The 17,324-nt window shown below is 36.8% G+C and overlaps 1 protein-coding gene across 3 annotated transcripts in view; it reads left to right on the top strand.

Moving 5' to 3' along the window:
* SP4 (Sp4 transcription factor) overlaps window positions 1–17,324 on the top strand; it is an 84,997-nt gene that overhangs the window by 41,739 nt on the left and 25,934 nt on the right. For all 3 annotated transcript variants that reach the window (XM_046021386.1, XM_046021385.1, XM_046021388.1), the window contains exons 4-5: window positions 7,101–7,329; window positions 15,592–15,791. In XM_046021386.1, the coding sequence (XP_045877342.1) occupies window positions 7,101–7,329; window positions 15,592–15,791 (429 nt within the window). The remainder of the gene's footprint in view (window positions 1–7,100; window positions 7,330–15,591; window positions 15,792–17,324) is intronic.

Genomic DNA, 17,324 nt, shown 5'->3' with positions numbered 1-17,324 from the left:
TATTTTTCTCTGGTAAGTATGCATTGTTAAAATCAGAAGAAAAAACTTAAAGTTTATGTATCTGTAATACTAAACTGTATTTACCCTCTTCGAAATATGTGGAAAGGAAGAAATCTTGGCCCATTTTTTTAAATGTCAAGATTGTTTATAATAATTTTTTTAAGTATATTCTATTATACACCAGGTTTTGCTGAATGTCATAACACCTGTCACAGGCTAAAGCTTGAATGTGAGAGAAAAGAAACACAGTACTTTCAGTGGCAGGTTCTGACTTACACTTTGGGATATACACGTAAATGATCTGAGTTCTGTATGGATGAAGCAGGAGATCATTGTGGTAAATGTCCACCTAACTCTTTTTCTTACTGTCTTGCCACCCATGTTAACGGGTCTTTTGCAAGCTGGGTATCATCTAGTAGATTTGTGACCTGCTGCTGGCCTACTTTAGTAAGAAAGCTTGCTGTGTTTATATGGATTTTAGATTGCCATTCACTTTATTTAAGAAACATTCATCAAGTACTTCCAATGTGCCACGAAGTTTGCTAGCCAAAGGACATAAAACCACACAGAGGCCCTCTGTCCTGAGCAGCTTTTGTTAGAAATAACTTGTGATTGGGGCACCTGGGTGGCTCAGTGGTTTAAGCCGCTGCCTTCGGCTCAGGTCATGATCTCAGGGTCCTGGGATCGAGTCCCACATCAGGCTCTCTGCTCTGAAGGGAGCCTGCTTCCCTCTCACTCTCTCTGCCTGCCTCTCTGCCTACTTGTGATCTCTCTCTGTCAAATAAATAAATAAAATCTTAAAAAAAAAAGAAATAACTTGTGATTAATATTGTGATGGCATGAGAGGGTATCTAATAAGAGAAACCCAGAATACTCAGATTCTAATTCAATCCCTAAGGTCTCTTAGGGAGCTAAATATACTGAAACTCAAGTCAGAGTAATACATTTATGGCTTAGGTGTAGGCCCCCTGTCTCAAAATTCAGAGAACTAGGTTACAGTTTATGGAACATGCTGTTTTTCTTTGCTAGTTAAATCTACATTCCTTTCTTCCCTTAAGCTTAAATTCAAGTCTCTCAGTACTGTTTTGAGGCAAAAGACCACCCCTGCTGTTGCTCAAGGAAAATGTGCAAGAAACCAAGTTTCTCCTAAATACCCATTCTAGATGTTCTTGAGTATCTGTGACCTAATATCATGTCACCTACCAAACAACTGGTGCCCGTTACCCTTGGCCCAGTTTTTGTACTTGGGGAACAAAAAAAGGAGCGGAACAAATAAGGAAAGGAATAGGAAAGATGGCCTGGTTGTTCTAAGAAGCCTTGAAATGTTTTGTTTTTGTTTTTGTTTTTGTTTGTTTTTACCTCTGATAGCATGTAAGGGAAAGAAAAGAAGGGTCACTCTATGTTCCATCATGGTGCATAGTTACAGTACCAAGAAATCTTGAGTTATATGTAACAGAAACTTTACAGACTAGAGTTTCAAAAGGGCATTAATTTTTTCCGTCAGACATTTTAATAACTATGTGTAGTTTGTTTCTGTAATTACTTGTCTTTCCCATTTTCACCAGCACTATCATTGGCACAACTTCTTATATTTTTTTACATCTTTATTATTATTAATTTTTCCTTGACAAATTGAACACAAAGTCATTGCAACAAACCAACTGCTTTTCCTATGTAACAGCTTTTTTGTGTGCTTATTTTTTTTTATAGTCTTAACTTTACAGATTGAATTATAAGCAAAATAGTGGTCTCATTGATACAGATTTCATTGTCTAATTTATAAGTCATCCTGTACCCAACTTACCCTATAAAAAAAGTGACACTTGAGGAGAAATCTCTGTACTCATAATTCAACTCAATACAGTGACAACATCCACTAGCACATGGACCAGTCATTTGTTCTTAAGTCTTAACATTCTCAGACAATCCATTTTTAGGAATGGAAAAAACGGGAGGTGTATTTTGTTCCTCAGAGACAAGAGTATATGATCTCTTGGGAAGACAAAACAAATAAACATTTACAGTATATGTTCCCATGTAGTTTGCCCATTGATATAATGAAATTTATGCACAGGATGTTATGGAAAAAGAAAGAAAAGGTTTCTGACCTAGATTCAGAAAGACACCTGTCAGGAAGACTTCCCAAAGGGAATGACACATGAACTGAGTTCTGTAAGATGAATTGGGCTTTTGTCAGACCAACAGAGATGGAGATTTGGAATGGGAAAATATGTTGGATACTGGCTACATAAGTCAAAGGCCCAGAGACAATTAAGCATGGAACATTAGAGGAAGTAGGAGTTCAGTGTAGCTGGTGTTGTGAGTGGGGACGGTGGAGGATTCCTGAGATGAAGCTATAAAAGTAAACAAAAGCTATATTATGAAGAGCTTTTTTACATCCTGTGCCAAGAAATGCTGACTTTACTGTGAATGTATTGAAGACTCATTGGGGAACTAGATTTGCATCTGCATTATGAAATTGGAAAGGGCAGAACTGGCATAATGGTGAAAAGGACCTGTTCTAATGTGTAGGCAATAAGGATGGAGAAAATGGACAAATCTGAGATACCTTGAAGAGGTATACTCAACAGGACTGCTGATATTAAAAGTAATACATGCAGGGGAAAGAATAGCTTTTGGAGTTATCTAGACCTGGATTCAAATCCCAGCTCTGTCACTTATCTGTTTTGTGACCTTGGGTGTTTTATGTACGTCTCAGAACTTTAGTTTTCCTTTTTCTTTCCTTTTTAAAATTTTGTTTGAGAGAGAGTAAGTGAGAGAGAAAGTACAAGTAGGGGGAGAGGGAAAGGGAGAAGCAGGCTCCCCCAGTAAGCAGGGAGCCTGACGTTGGGCTTGATCCCAGGACTCTGGGATCATGACCTGAGCCAAAGGCAGACACCTAACTAACTAAGCCACCCAGGTGCCCTCAGAACTTTAGTTTTCTTAACTTAAAATAGGGACAGCAGTACTCAATCTATAGGAATGTGAGGAGTAGGTAAAATAACAAATGTCAGACATCCAGTAACTAATTATAAAATGATAGCTCCTATTGTGGGGGTAGAAGGAGATGGAGGGGAGTTAAGAATGGCTTCAAGTTTTCATTTTGGGCAGTGAGAAGGAACTAGTTTACGAGAGTAGGATAATTGGTCTGATTCCTAGACACACTGCATGTAAGAAATCTGTTGAACATATTCCCTGCCAGATGACAGTAAGAGTATGACACTTGAGAGATATTTAAGCAGAAGATACAGATTTGAGAGCCATCAGCTCACACATAGTAGTAAAATTTATGAAAGTACATGAGATAACCCAAGGAGAGAGTGAGAATGAGAAGAAAATTCAGAAAACTGGAAAAGTAGCCTAGGAAAGACATCGGTGTGGGATGGTTAGAGAAATAGGAGGAACACTAGTTGTGAGTAGTTACCAGTGAAGGACAAGGAGAGCATTTCAAGGAGAGTGTAGCATAAACAGCTTCACTTGCCCCAGAGAGCTGAAACAAGATCAGAGAGGATCTTTGGGTTTACAAATTACGAATTGTTAATTCTGATTGTCATGATTTTAGTAGAGTGATGGGTTGGCCATACAGTTTTAGTAGTTTGAGGAGAAAATGGGAAATGAGGAGTAAAGGCAACAAGTGTGGATAAATCTTTTAAATATATGACACAGGTACCTGGCAAGCTCAGTCAGTGGAGCATGTGACTCTTGATCTGTAGGTTGGGAGTTTGAGTTCCATGTTGGGTGTAGAGATTACTTTAAAATCTTTTTAAAAATTAAAAATGTGATAAGAGTTTAGATTTAAATGCTGATAATGGCTAACAGAGAGAAAGGGGTTTCTCAGAATGTAAGGAGTTAATAGCTCATTCACTCAAATTTTAAGAACAGAATGGTTGATTGTGTCAAATGCAGCAGTGAGAAAATACACATTGGATTTGACCGTTAAGGAGGAAATCTGCGAGCCAGGAGTTAGGTCTTTGTGGTGGAGTCCTTTGAATGCCAGACTTTGTCTGCAGGGGAATGACTAAAAGTTAGTGAGCATGGAAGTGATATGATCAGAATGGCATTTTACAATTTTCTGGGAACAGTTTGAAGGATGAGATAGGAGGTGTGAGTCCCATGTAGGCTAGTAGAGACATAAAGTAATACCAACCTGGACCAGGGTGATGGTTCTGGGGACAGAAAGATAAGATGAATGTAAGAGCTATTATTATGCTTTTATGTGCCTTTTAACTTGGCTATCATATGGATGTAATTAGTGGGTAAAGGAGAACTTTAGTTAAAAGTTGATGTTTTAATGTTTCAAGTGTAGGTAATAAGGAAAATGGTAGTTAACATTTACCAAAACAGAATTATTAGTAGGAGCAAGTTTTTGAAGATGAATTAATTTTTAAACATTCCTTTAGTAAGCTTATGTTATTGAGTGGGTACTGTGTCATGTTCACTGCTGTCTCCAGCATATGGAACTTATGCTGGAGACAGCAGTGAACATGACAGGCAAGATCTGTGTTCTCATGGAACTTAACATTCAGAAGTGAGGTGAAGACAAAAAAGTTTAAAAAAGGACAAGATAATCCAATCCAAGTAAGATGAAACTTGGTGATGATACAGAAATGGTAGTCCATTTTAGATGATGTGATCAGGAACTCAGACTATTACTAAGGAGTCAGTGGTGCAAAGATTTGGGTGCCAAGGCATTCCCACTCAGACTGGAGAGGATGTACAGAGGCCCCAAGAAGGGAATGAGCTTGGTTTGTTTGAGGGCTAGGAAAAAAGGCCAGTTTGTCAGGAGCAGAGTGAACAGGGGAGAGACTGATAATATGTGATGAGGTTTGAGGGTGTGTAGCATTAAACTTGAGTAGCTGGAAGCCTTGGTAAAGTATTTGGTGATTTAGGGTCACCTAGGTGGCTCAGTCGGTTAAGTGGCTACCTTAGGCTCAGATCATGATCCCAGGGTTCTGGGATTGAGCCCCACGTTGGGCTTCCTGCTCAGCTGAGGGGCTGCTTCTCCCTCTCTCTGCTGCTCTGTCTACTTGTGCTCTATCTCTCTGTCAAATAAATAAAGTCTTAAAAAATAATAAAATGAAAGAATTTGGTGATTTATACTTGACTCGTAGCAGTGGAAATGAAAGAAAACTAACACTGAGCTATGTTGAACTGTCTAGGACAGCTAGGTGAAGAAGTCAAGAGAGTCGCCAAGCTTAAATATATAAATTCAAATATGATTGGCTTAGTACTATTCATTGGAATAACTTGCCAAGTTGTTTAGGCGTTGTACAAATAAATGTTCATAATATGGAGGGTTGAGGAATCTATCACGAAAATGGCCTAGGGAATGGGATCTAAGGGATCTAAACATCTAAGGAAGGATCTAAGAATGACCAAGCAGTGATCGGGGATTCCTAGCACTTCTTTGACATAGTGAAGGACATTTTAAATACCATTTGCAGCCTGAAAGGAATGACCTAGTGTTGTATGAACAACAGCAGGAAAAATTAAGTTTTCAGGAGATACATAGAGGTATAAAAATTAAACTTTACATGTGTGTATTTTTTCAAAGTTTACAAAGTCTTTACCCTTTAGGAAATCAATTTGATCTTCATAAAGAACTCTCTGAAGTAGATAGGAGACAGAAATTTTAGAGAGGTCAGCATTATTAAGAGGTGAGGAAGCTTGGGGATATTCAAGTGCATGATCTTGGAATGGCACATGAATTTACATCTGACTTCACTTGCGTTGCTTTACCTATCACAGTATGTTAATTCAAAAATGATCAGAAATTTAAATTTAGTAGAAAAACTAAAATATGTATCCTTACTAAAACAGTACAAAAGACATATATTTTTTATTTGTATTATAGTTATTGGTGCTATTCCAGAGGTTTCACAGTGTCTCGAATACACAGGAGAATGAGACTGACTTTGGCTGAGACAATCAGAGGTTTAATTTTGTTTAGAAAGTGTGTACTCTTTCCTCATGCACTAATTTTTCTTTTCTTGGTTGCTCTGTGTGTTTCAAGTATTACATATGCAGCTTTGAAGTAAGCCCTTTTATTTTACACTCAATTCTCACGTGTTTATTTCTGCTACCATATTTTATTCTTGTGTTGCCACCCAATTCAGTGGAGACTCAGCAGTAATTGTTAACAAATGAACAATTCTGTGCCAGGCACTGTGGTAAGGGGTTTGTAAAAATTAACTTGTTCAATTCGTATATCAACTCTCAGAGGTGGGAGCATTACTTTATAAATTGGTGTTTTCTGCTATTCCAAAACTAATACAGAGAAAGAACCATGATGAAAGAAAGGATCATTACAAGGCATACTTACTTGCGCTTCAGGGTCTGTTTAAACCATAAAGTAGATAGGGCTTTTTTGGTTATATATTATTTATCATAGTTTTTTTTAATTGAAAAAGCCAAGTTGATATATGTACTAACCTGAGAAGTAAAGTTAAGTCCTAAGCTACATGAGTGAATAAAGTAGTATTCTGCTTTATGATATAGCGGTAGTATGTAATAATCATGGATGGTTTTACATTTTAAAAACCTACTTAACTCACTGTGCATAATAAAAAAAAGATTCCTCAATAAAGATATGTTTGCTTAATTTTAAATTATGGAAGAATGAGAAATATCTATAAAACTTAATCATTTGTTTAGTTACTTTTCATTCCTGTATTTTCTTGGAGTGAATGGGTATGTTGCTTACTGTGGAAATGGATACAGCATCTTTCATCCGAGGATCTCAGAGTGCTTTTCAAATAATAACTCATGAATCCCCAGAGCACTTTGGTGAGGTAGGTAGGTGGCAAATATTATTATCTTCATCTTACAGATGGGGAAATTAAAGCCACCAGGGGGTTAAATGATTTATGTATAGTCCCACCAACCTGATACAGAGGCAGCCTGAGCTACTTAAATGAGAATTTTATAGTTTAGGAGGATTTGCGTAGTAAAAATCAACCCCTTTGCTGTTGTATTTTACACAGATTAACTATTAGAACAAATATGTTAGCTTAAAAATGTCCACATGGAATTTTTTTTAATCCTTTCTTTAGAAATAGAAAACATTATAATACTCTTTCCCCCTCCCCCCCAATTTTTAGGTCAGCAGCAAGGACAAGATGGAGTAAAGGTCCAACAAGCCACCATAGCTCCTGTAACTGTAGCGGTTGGAGGAATTGCTAACGCAACGATAGGTGCTGTTAGTCCTGACCAACTCACACAAGTGCATTTGCAGCAAGGCCAGCAAGCTTCTGATCAAGAGGTGCAGCCTGGCAAGAGGCTTCGAAGAGTTGCCTGTTCCTGTCCTAATTGTAGGGAAGGAGAAGGAAGGTAAATGCTCTATTACCAACTTTATCTCTCTGGAAGGCATAAAATAGTTAAAACCAAGCCACTGGCTGGGTACTTTGGTCACTAGAATATCACTAGTTTTGTACCACGAAGTTGAGATACAGTGTTGTTATGACAGGGATTAAATTGAGCTAGTCTAGGAGTGGAGTTTTAGTTATCTTCTGCCATGTACCTTGTACTTTTTAAAATGGTCTTCTTGTTTCATTTATTCTGTAAAAATTTTAATTTTATTGATATAAAATTCACATACCATGCAATTCCCTCAGTCTACATTTCATTAGTTTTTAGTATGTTCACATAGCTGTGCATCCATCATCCATAATTTTAGAACATTTTCATCACCTCAAAAAGAAACCCCTGCATTCCTAAGACCTCACCCCCTTATCCTCCAATCGTCCCAGCTCTAGGCAACCATTGAACAAATTCCTGTCATTATGCATTTGCCATTTTAGACGTGCATATAAATGGAATCATATAGTATGTGATTTTTTTCGTGACTGGTTTCATTTACATAGTGTAATATTTTTTAAGGTTTATCCATATTATAGCATGTATTACATATTGGTACTTCATTCTTTTAAATGAACAAATAACAACCCATTGTATGGATACACAGTATTTTACTTATCTATTTATCAGTTGGTAGACACTTGGAATTTTTCCACCTTTTGGCTGCTGTAAGCACTACAAATTTTGGTGTGGACATAGGCTTTCATTTCTCTTGGGTGTATACCTACGAATGGAATTAATGATCCATGTGGTAACTCTAAAGTCTAACCGTTTGAGGAACTGCCAGGTTGTTTTCCAAAGTAGCTGTACTGTTTTTACATTCCCACCAGCAGTGTATGAGAGTTCCAGTTGTTGCCAACACTTATTCTAATTTGGCTTTTTGATTACAGCTTTCCTAGGGCATGTGAAATGGTATCTTAGTATGGTTTTAGTTTGCATTTTTTTGATGATGTCCTCTAGTCAAGTATGTTTTCATGTGCTTTGCTTATTGGCCATTCGCATATCTTTGGAGAAATGTCTCTTAAGATCTTTTGCCCATTTTAAGAAAAAAATAAAGAGGGACGCCTGCATGGTTCAGTTGGTTGAGGGTCCAGCTCTTGTTTCAGCTCAGATCATGATTTTGGGTCCTGGGATTGAGCCCAGTGTGGAGCTCCATGCTCAATGGGGAGTCTGCCTGAGGATTTCTCTCCCTCTCCCTCTCCCCCTCCCCCTGCTTGGGTGCTATCTCTTTCTCACTAAAATGAATGAATGAATCTTTATTAGATTTTTTAAATTAAATTGTAATAGCTCTTTCTATATTTTAGATACAAGTCCCTTTTCAGTTATATGATTTGCTGATAGTTTCTCCCGTTCTGAAAGTTGTCTTTTTACTTTCTTGATAGCGACAGAGACAATTGTAATTCCCTGTGAATTTTAGAATCAGCTTGCTAGTTTCTACCAAGAAGGCAGATGGAATTCTGATGGGGGATGGTATGGAATCTTTAGATCAACTGGAGGAATATTGCCAACTCAGCAGTATTGTCCTCTGATACTTTTCATGGTATGTGTGTTTCTGTTTATTTAGATCTCTGATTTCCTTTGACACTGTTTTGTAGTTTTCAGAGTATAAGTTCTGTACTTGTTCTGTTAAATTCATTCCTAAGTATTTTATTCTTTTTGAGGCTATTGTAAATGGACCTTTTTTCTTTATTGTTCATTGCAAGTGTATAGAAATACAGTTAATTTTTGTTTACTGATTTGTATCTTACGACCTTGCTGAACTCTTTTTATTAGTTCTAATAGTTTTTAGTGGACTCATTAAGGTTTTTCTGTATGTAAGATCATGTCATCTGCAACTAGAGATAGTTTTACCTTATCCTCTCCACTTTGGATGATATTTCTTTTTTCTTACCTAATTGTTCTGTCCAGACCTATAGTATAATGTTGAAAAGAAGTGGCGAAAATGGACATCTTTGTTTTGCTCCTAATCTTAGGGGGAAAGGGTCCAGTCTTTCACCATTAAGTATGATGTTAGCTCTGAGCTTTTCATATATGCCTTTAATTAAGAAAGTTCCCTTCTATTCTTACTTCATTGTGTTTTTGTCATGAAAGGTTGTTGGATTTTGTCAGATGCTTTTCTGCATCAGTTGAGATGATCGTGTAGTTTCTGTGTTTTATTCTGTCAGGATGGTGTGTTATATTGGTTGTCAGATGTTAAAGTACCTTTGCATTTGTGAAATAAATCCAACTTAGTCGTGGTACATAATTTATATATTGCCATTTTCAGTGTGCTAGTATTTTGTTAAGGATTTTTGTGTTCATGAGAGATAATTGGTTTGTTGTCTTAAAATGTCTTTGTCTGCTTTTGTTAAGGCTAATACAGGCTTCATTGAATGAGTTGGGAAGTGTTCCCTCCATTTTTATTTTTTTTTTAATTTTGGGAAGAACTGGTAATAATTCTTTAAATGTTTTGCAGAATTCACCAGTGAAACTGTCTAGGCCCTGGGCTTTTTTTATGGGTATTTATTTGACTACTAATTCAGTCTCTTTACTCTGATTGATTGATTTTTCTTGAGTCAGTCTTGGTATTTAGTGTCTTTTTGGGAATTTACTCTATCTCATCTAAGTTATTTAAGTAATTGCTATACAGTTATTGGTTATTCTTGGTATTCTTTTTTTTTTTTTTAAGATTTTATTTATTTATTTGACAGAGATCACAAGTAGGCAGAGAGGCAGGCAGAGAGAGAGGGAGAAGCAGGCTCCCCGCTGAGCAGAGAGCCGGATGTGGGGCTCCATCCCAGGACCCTGGGATCATGACCCGAGCTGAAGGCAGAGGCTTTAACCCACTGAGCCACCCGGTGCCCCATTCTTGGTATTCTTTTATAACTCTTTTTATTTCTGTAAGGTCGATGATGAGTCTTCTTTGACTTTAGATTCTGATTGTGTCTTCTCTTTTTTTCTTGGCCAGTCTACCTAAAGGGTTGTTCAGTTTGGCTGACCTTTTCAAAAAGTCACATCGGCTTTTGGTTTCATTGATTTTTCTCTGTTGTTTCTGCATTCTGAATTTCATTAGTTCCTGCTCTATTCTTTATTATTTCCTTCCTTCCGTTGGCTTTATTTTAGATTTAATTTGCTTTTTTCCATTGTCTTAAGATGGAAGGTTAGTAATTTAAGATCTTTTTTAATGTAGGCATTTACAGCTAAAAATTTCTCGCTAGGTATTGCTTTACATGTATCTCTTGAATTTTAGTATGATGTATCTTCATTCATCTTAAAGTATTTCCTGCTTTCACTGTGGATTTCTTTTCTGACCGTTGGTTATTTAGGAGTGTATTGTTTAATTTCTAGATATCTTGGAATATTCCAGTTTTCTCCAATAGTTGATTTCTAGTCTCATGGCAAAGTGGTCATACTTCGTGTTATTTCTGTCTTCTATTGAGGTTTCATAGCCTAGTGTATGATTTATCTTGGGAGAACATTTTATGTGCACTTGAAAAGAATGTGTATTTTGCTGCTGTTTGGTGGAGTGCTTTGTGCATGTCTGTTAGGTCAAATTTATCAAGTCTTCTGTTCCCTTACTGCTTTTCTGCCTAATTGATTTACTTTAATCTACCTGTATCTTTCTATCTTTAAATGTGAACTGTGTCACCTGTAGACAGGATGTAGTTGGATCTTGGTTTTGTTTTATTTTAAGATTGATTTATTAGAGGGAGAGAGAGCTAGAGTGAGGGAAGGGGCAGAGGGAGAGACTCTTCAAGCAGACTCCTGGCTGAGTGTGGAGCTGGATGTAGGCTAAATCCAGTAGCCTATGAGACCATGACCTGAGCCAAAACCAAGAGTCTGATGGGCTCTTAAATGACTGAGCCACTCAGATGCCCCTGTGGTTTTTTGGTTTTTTTGTTAATCCAATCTGACCAAATGTGGGTTGTTTTTTTTTTTAAAAGATTTTATTTATTTATTTGACAGACAGAAATCACAAGTAGGCAAAGAGGCAGGCACAGAGAGGGGGGAGGCAGGCTCCCTGCTGAGCCGAGAGCCTGATGCGGGGCTCGATCCCAGGACCCCAGGATCATGACCTGAGCCGAAGGCAGAGGCTTTAACCCACTGAGCCACCACCCAGGCGCCCCCCAAATGTGTTTTTTGACTGGATTGTATAATCCATTGGATGTTGATATGGTTGAATTTATGTCTTTCATTTTGCTTTTTGTTTTTTGTGTCTCATGTCTTTTTCTCTATTCCTCCTTTACTGTTCTCTTTTGCATTAAGTGAATATAATATAGCACTTTAATTTGTAAAGTAGTATTTTAATTTTGTTAATTTTTTCACTGAGTGTGTAAACCTGGCAATTCACAGACCTGTACCCCTGGGGATAAAAATACATTATATGTTTATAAAAAAGAAAAAAAAAGAAAAAAAATCTTTTTCACTGTATTATTTTAGTTATTTCCACAGTAGTTGCTCTTGACTTCACCATATATGTCTTGTCATAATCAGCTTAAGGTTAATAGTAATTTACTTCCAGTGAATTATAGAAGTTATTTCTTTATAGGTCTATTCCCTTTTGCTTCTTCTTGTGATGTTATTTTTATATATTATGTACTATTACGTATATTGTTACAGTATGCATTATGTCTATAAGTGTTACCAATTCAATAATACATTGTTATAAATTGTTACTTTATATAATGTTATGTCTTTAAAAGAAGTTGAGAGGCCAGAGGGATATCAGGATTACCAAGAATAATTTGGAGGTTGCTATGGACTTCTTTTCAAGTGTTTTCACATCTGACCAAGAACTCTGACATTTGGGATGGGGAGCAAGAAGTTGAGAGAAGATGAGCTATATAACTTTTGCTATATTAATTTTATCACTAAAATTTTATCACTTTTTATTTGTTCCTGATACTTGAGTTCCTTTCTGGCATCATTTTCTTAGCCCACCACAGCTTTGCTCCCACCTCCCTGCCTTGTGCTGTTACTGGAAAAATATTTAGTATATACATTTCTATAATGTTACGGGTTTGACAATACATTTTACACATATTATTTTATAAAATTACTTTTTAAATCCACTAAAACAGGAAATATGCACTTACACTTTCCTCTGTAATTACATAATTACCCTTGCTGGTGCTCTTTTGTTTCTTTGTGTACATTTGAATTACTCTCTGGATTCAGTTGCTACAACCTGAAGAACTTTAGTTTCTTGCAAAGCAGGTCTGCTCAAACTCTCTGTTTCTCTGGGAATATCTTTATTTCACCTTCATTTTTTAAAGGTAGTTTTTGCTGGATAGAGTCTTCTTGTTTCAGTTTTTTTTTTCCTCTTGAGTACTTTGCACATGTTTTCACCCTGCTTTTTGACCTCCATTGTTCTGCTTAGAAGTCAGTTCTTTCTTTTACTGTGATTCTCTTGTAAGTGAGGAGTTACTTTTCCCTTGCTGCTTTCAAGATTTTATCTTTGGGTTTCAGGATTTTTAGCATATAAAGTATCTATTTGTGAATCTGTGCAGTTACATTACTTGGAGTTTGTTGAGCTTCCTACCTGTGTACAGCCATGTTTTTCAGTAAGTTTAATAAGTTTTCAGCCATTATTTCTTTGAGTATTTTTTCTGCTGCATTCTCTCTCCCCCCTCTCCCCGCTCCCTCCTCTCTTCTATGCTCCCCTCACTCATTACTTTGGTGTCCCACATTTCTTAGGTACCCCGTTCATTTTCCTTTGTTCTTTTTCTTGTCTGTTTTTGGATTGCATGATGTCTATTGATCTATGTTGATTTTTGTTATTTCTTCTTTTGAGTCCCTCTAGTAAATTTTTCATTTTACTTGTACGTTTCATCTCCACTGTTTCCCATTTTTTTAATCATTTGTAACTCTTCATTGATATTCTCCATTTGATGTGACATTGTTATTATTCTTTGCTTCTTTAATCATGGTGTCTTTTAGTTCATTATAGCAACTTAGTACTGCCTCCCCTGCCTTTTCCCATCTCTGGCTTATTGTTATTGTTATCTTGCTTATTTAGTGACTGGCTGGGTTATTTTGGTGAAGACCCCTTAGCCCCCCATGAAGCCTGTTGCTCCTCAGTGGATGCAGAATCAGGTTTGCTTAGTGACCCTCGATGACAGTGGTTTGGGCAAGAATCTTTGACAGTCCTGTCCCTGACCACACCCAGCTATTAAACTCCGCTAATTGTCAACTGATTGCTCTATTGTTTTCAACAGTGCCCTGTAACATATATTACTCTACAGACTGATCTGTTCAGATTCTTTTTTTAAATTTATTAACATAATTACATATAATATATTATTTGTCCTGGGTTACAGGTCTGTGAATCATCAGTCTCACACAATTCACAGTACTCACCATAGCACATACTCTTCCCAGTGTCCATAACACAGTTACCCCCTCCCTCCCCACCCCCTAGGAACCCTCAGTTCGTTTTCTGAGATTAAGAGTCTCTTACGGTTTCACTCCCATGATTAAGTCTCTTACGGTTTGTCTCCCTCCCTGGTCCCATCTTATTTCATTTGTTCCCTCCCTACTCCCATGACCTCCTGCTCTGCCTCTCAAATTCCTCATATCAGAGAGATCATAGTAACTGTCTTTCTCTGATTGATTTATTTCACTTAGCATAATACCCTCTAGTTCCATCCACTTCATTGCAAATGGCAAGATTTCATTTTTTTGATGGCTGCCTAGTATTCCAGTGTGTGTGTGTGTGTGTGTGTGTGTGTGTGTGTACACCACACCATCTTTATCCATTCATCTGTTGATGGACAGCTAGGTTCTTTGCATAGTTTGGCTTTTGTGAACATTGCTGCTATAAACATTCGGGTATATGTGCCCCTTTGGACCCCTACATTTGTATCTTTAGGGTAAATACCCAGTAGTATGATTGTTGGGTCATAGGGTAGCTCTGTTTTCAACTTCTTGAGGAACCTCCATACTGATCAACAGGTCTGTGTTTGAGATTTATTCTGACTCTGGAGGACTACTCCCAGCTGCCTCTTTTCTCCTTTCTGACAACCTAGCCAGCCTATAGTTTTGCCTATTTCTCCATTGTGTCTATTAGTCTCCTCCCGTTTGTGTTTTGCAACAGTCTCCACTATTTTTAAGAGTGCCCTTACGCTCAAACTTTTTCACACTTTGTTTGCAAATTAATTCAATTCCTTGGGAAGAAATTTGGAGTTCTGTTTTATGCTGTGTTCTCTCTCTGGCTAGGATCTCTTTGTTAAGGCTCCTGAACTTGGGGATGGGATAGTGGCACATTTCTGTCTTGAATGGAGTCCCTGCTCTAGGAGCTGAGTGTTTGGTGGCAAGGGAGAAGCAGTAGCTTCAGGTTTTCTTGGCTTGCTTCTGCTGATTTCACAGTTCTAATGTATACACTAAAGGTGACCTCGGTCAAGGATGATCTGTACTGCACTACTCTCATTGTGCCCCATCCAAGACAGAGCCACGGTCTCAGGAGTTGGGTTTGGGTGCGAGAGGAGAGTTCCCTGTTCCCTACCTGTCAGCCATACTTGCCTGGAACTTAGCCTCAGCAACAGGTAACTGGAAGTAGAATGAAAAATTCTGACATCTTGCCCCTTCCTGGGGAGATAACCCTCTAACTGGGAGGTGAGAAGAGGAAACCCTGCTCTTGGTTGTACCAATCTACAGTGTTTTATGTCAAAGGAGGTGACAGGGCAGAGGGAGAAAGGGTTGGGTTTTGGTTCAAATACCACAGACCATCACTGTTCTTACTCTTTTTTTCTTGAATATTTATTTGTTTATGTGTTGTATGCTCATGGAACCATTTCCAGAGACTGTACATGGTATTTGTTTTGTTTTTTATAATTTTCACTGGGGAGTAAGCCCATGGAGTTCTTCATGCTGTCTTGCAGGAAATGAAATTCTGAACCTTACCTTTTTAAATGGGGATTACCATTCTTTCTGGTATTAGGCAAGAATTTTCAAGTGTCTTAAAAAGCTTACAGATTTTTTTCCCCCCAAGGGAAGAGCCTATTAGGGAAGGAACATGAAGTCCATGGTGAACATGAACTCTGTGGGATAAACATGTTTTCATAGCAGTTTTGGGTTTAGTACATAACTCTTTTTTTAATTGAAAATTTTCTGATTTTTAACTACAGTTGCAGCATCATGATTTTAAAAACACATTCAGATATGCATCATTTAAAAACCTTGATTCCCTTTTATTTTTCCATAATTACAAGCTTGGTGTTTGGGAGTGTAATTAATGTTTGGTTTTTGTTTTGTTAGAGGCAGTAATGAACCAGGAAAAAAGAAACAGCATATCTGTCACATTGAAGGATGTGGAAAAGTTTATGGCAAAACATCTCACCTACGAGCACATCTTCGCTGGCATACTGGAGAAAGACCTTTTGTATGCAACTGGATGTTTTGTGGCAAAAGATTCACAAGGAGCGATGAGCTTCAGAGACATAGAAGAACCCATACAGGTTAGTTGGTTTATTTTAGGGCATGTACATTTTACTTATTTTTTAGTGTTTAGATGAAAACTGTAGGATAGTTTAGCTATCAGTTTGGAAATACACAAATTAAAGAATTCACTTTAGTGATTTTATGAAAGATGTCTAAAATCAAATTTTTTACCTCATTTCTGAGATATATTTTATCCTGCTTTTTTAGTTTTATCAACATAATAACATAACATGAAGTATATTCATTTCCATTTGCTTATCTTGTTGTATTAGCAGGTTGAATTCACATATATTAGTTTTTATGAGTATTTAAATAAGTGAAGAGAGTTAAATATGATGTTATTGGTGACCTTTATTAGTTTTGGGGTTTTTTGTGGTTGTTTTTTTTTTTTTAACAATTTAGAAAAATAAAGTGTCAAGGATGATATAACAACAAATATATACCTCTCACTTAAAACTGACAGCTGTTAATATATTATTTTTTAATAAGACAAATTATATATAGTTGACATTATCTTTGTCCCCTCAAAGACAATAGCTACTATGAATTTAAAGTATTAAGTGTTTAGTACAGTTTTAATACTCTTACATATATTATTGATGGATATATATGTAAAATATTATTTTATGTGTTACAAAAGTTTACATAAGTGTTACAGTATCATAATTTCATTTATCATTATGTTTTAAGATCTGAATTCATATATGTGTACATATAAATGTATGTATACATGTTTATAGTACTTTCTAACTGCTATATAGTTATGCTGTTACGTAACTGTACCATACTGTGTTAATCCATTCCCTCTACTGCTTAAATTGTCATTAGGCCTTTTGCTACACTTTGCTAATGTGAACATACAGTGAACATGTATGTGAAGTAGAATTAGTGGATCACGAAGAATTTATGTGTTTTGCTACGTTAACTGCTAAAGAATCTCTGAGATGGCTGTTAACACCTCTGCCTCACTAGCAGTGACTGAGAGTTTCCCCTTTGCCATGTGTTCATCAATACTCAGTAGTGTTAGCCTTTGAAAATTGTCAGTCTGGGGCACCTGGCTGGCTCACTTGGTAGAGCATGCAACTCTTGGGGTGGTGAGTTCAAGCCCCACGTTGGGTGTGGAACTTACTTTAAAAAATAAAACATGCTTACTGCTTAAAAAAAGAAGAAAAGAAAGTTTTTGTATATCTAAAATGATTTCTCATTGTTTTAAGTAGCAGCTTTCTTAGTTATCTGTGAGATTAAGCATTTTTTCATGTTTATTGGTCATTTACATATATGTTTTTGCTGTTGATTATTTCTTGCTCACTTTTTGGGGGGGGTTGTTTCATTTTTCTTTCTGATTTATATGTTGTCATTTCCCCCTGTATTGCTAGTCTTTTACCTTTATGCTATTTTTTGTTACATGGAAGCTTTACATTTTTGTTTAGTCAAATGTATGTTTTCCTTTGTCCTTTGTTTTCCTTATTTTTAGTGAAATCTTCTCTTATCCCAAGATCATAAAGTTTTTTTTTAAGTATTTTATTTATGTATTTGAGAGAGAGGGAGCA

Source organism: Meles meles, chromosome 10, assembly GCF_922984935.1.
Source record: "Meles meles chromosome 10, mMelMel3.1 paternal haplotype, whole genome shotgun sequence".
Classification (NCBI taxonomy): Eukaryota; Metazoa; Chordata; class Mammalia; order Carnivora; family Mustelidae; genus Meles; species Meles meles.
The sequence above is the reverse complement of the archived record's forward strand: the minus strand, read 5'-3'. Positions and strand labels throughout refer to the sequence as shown.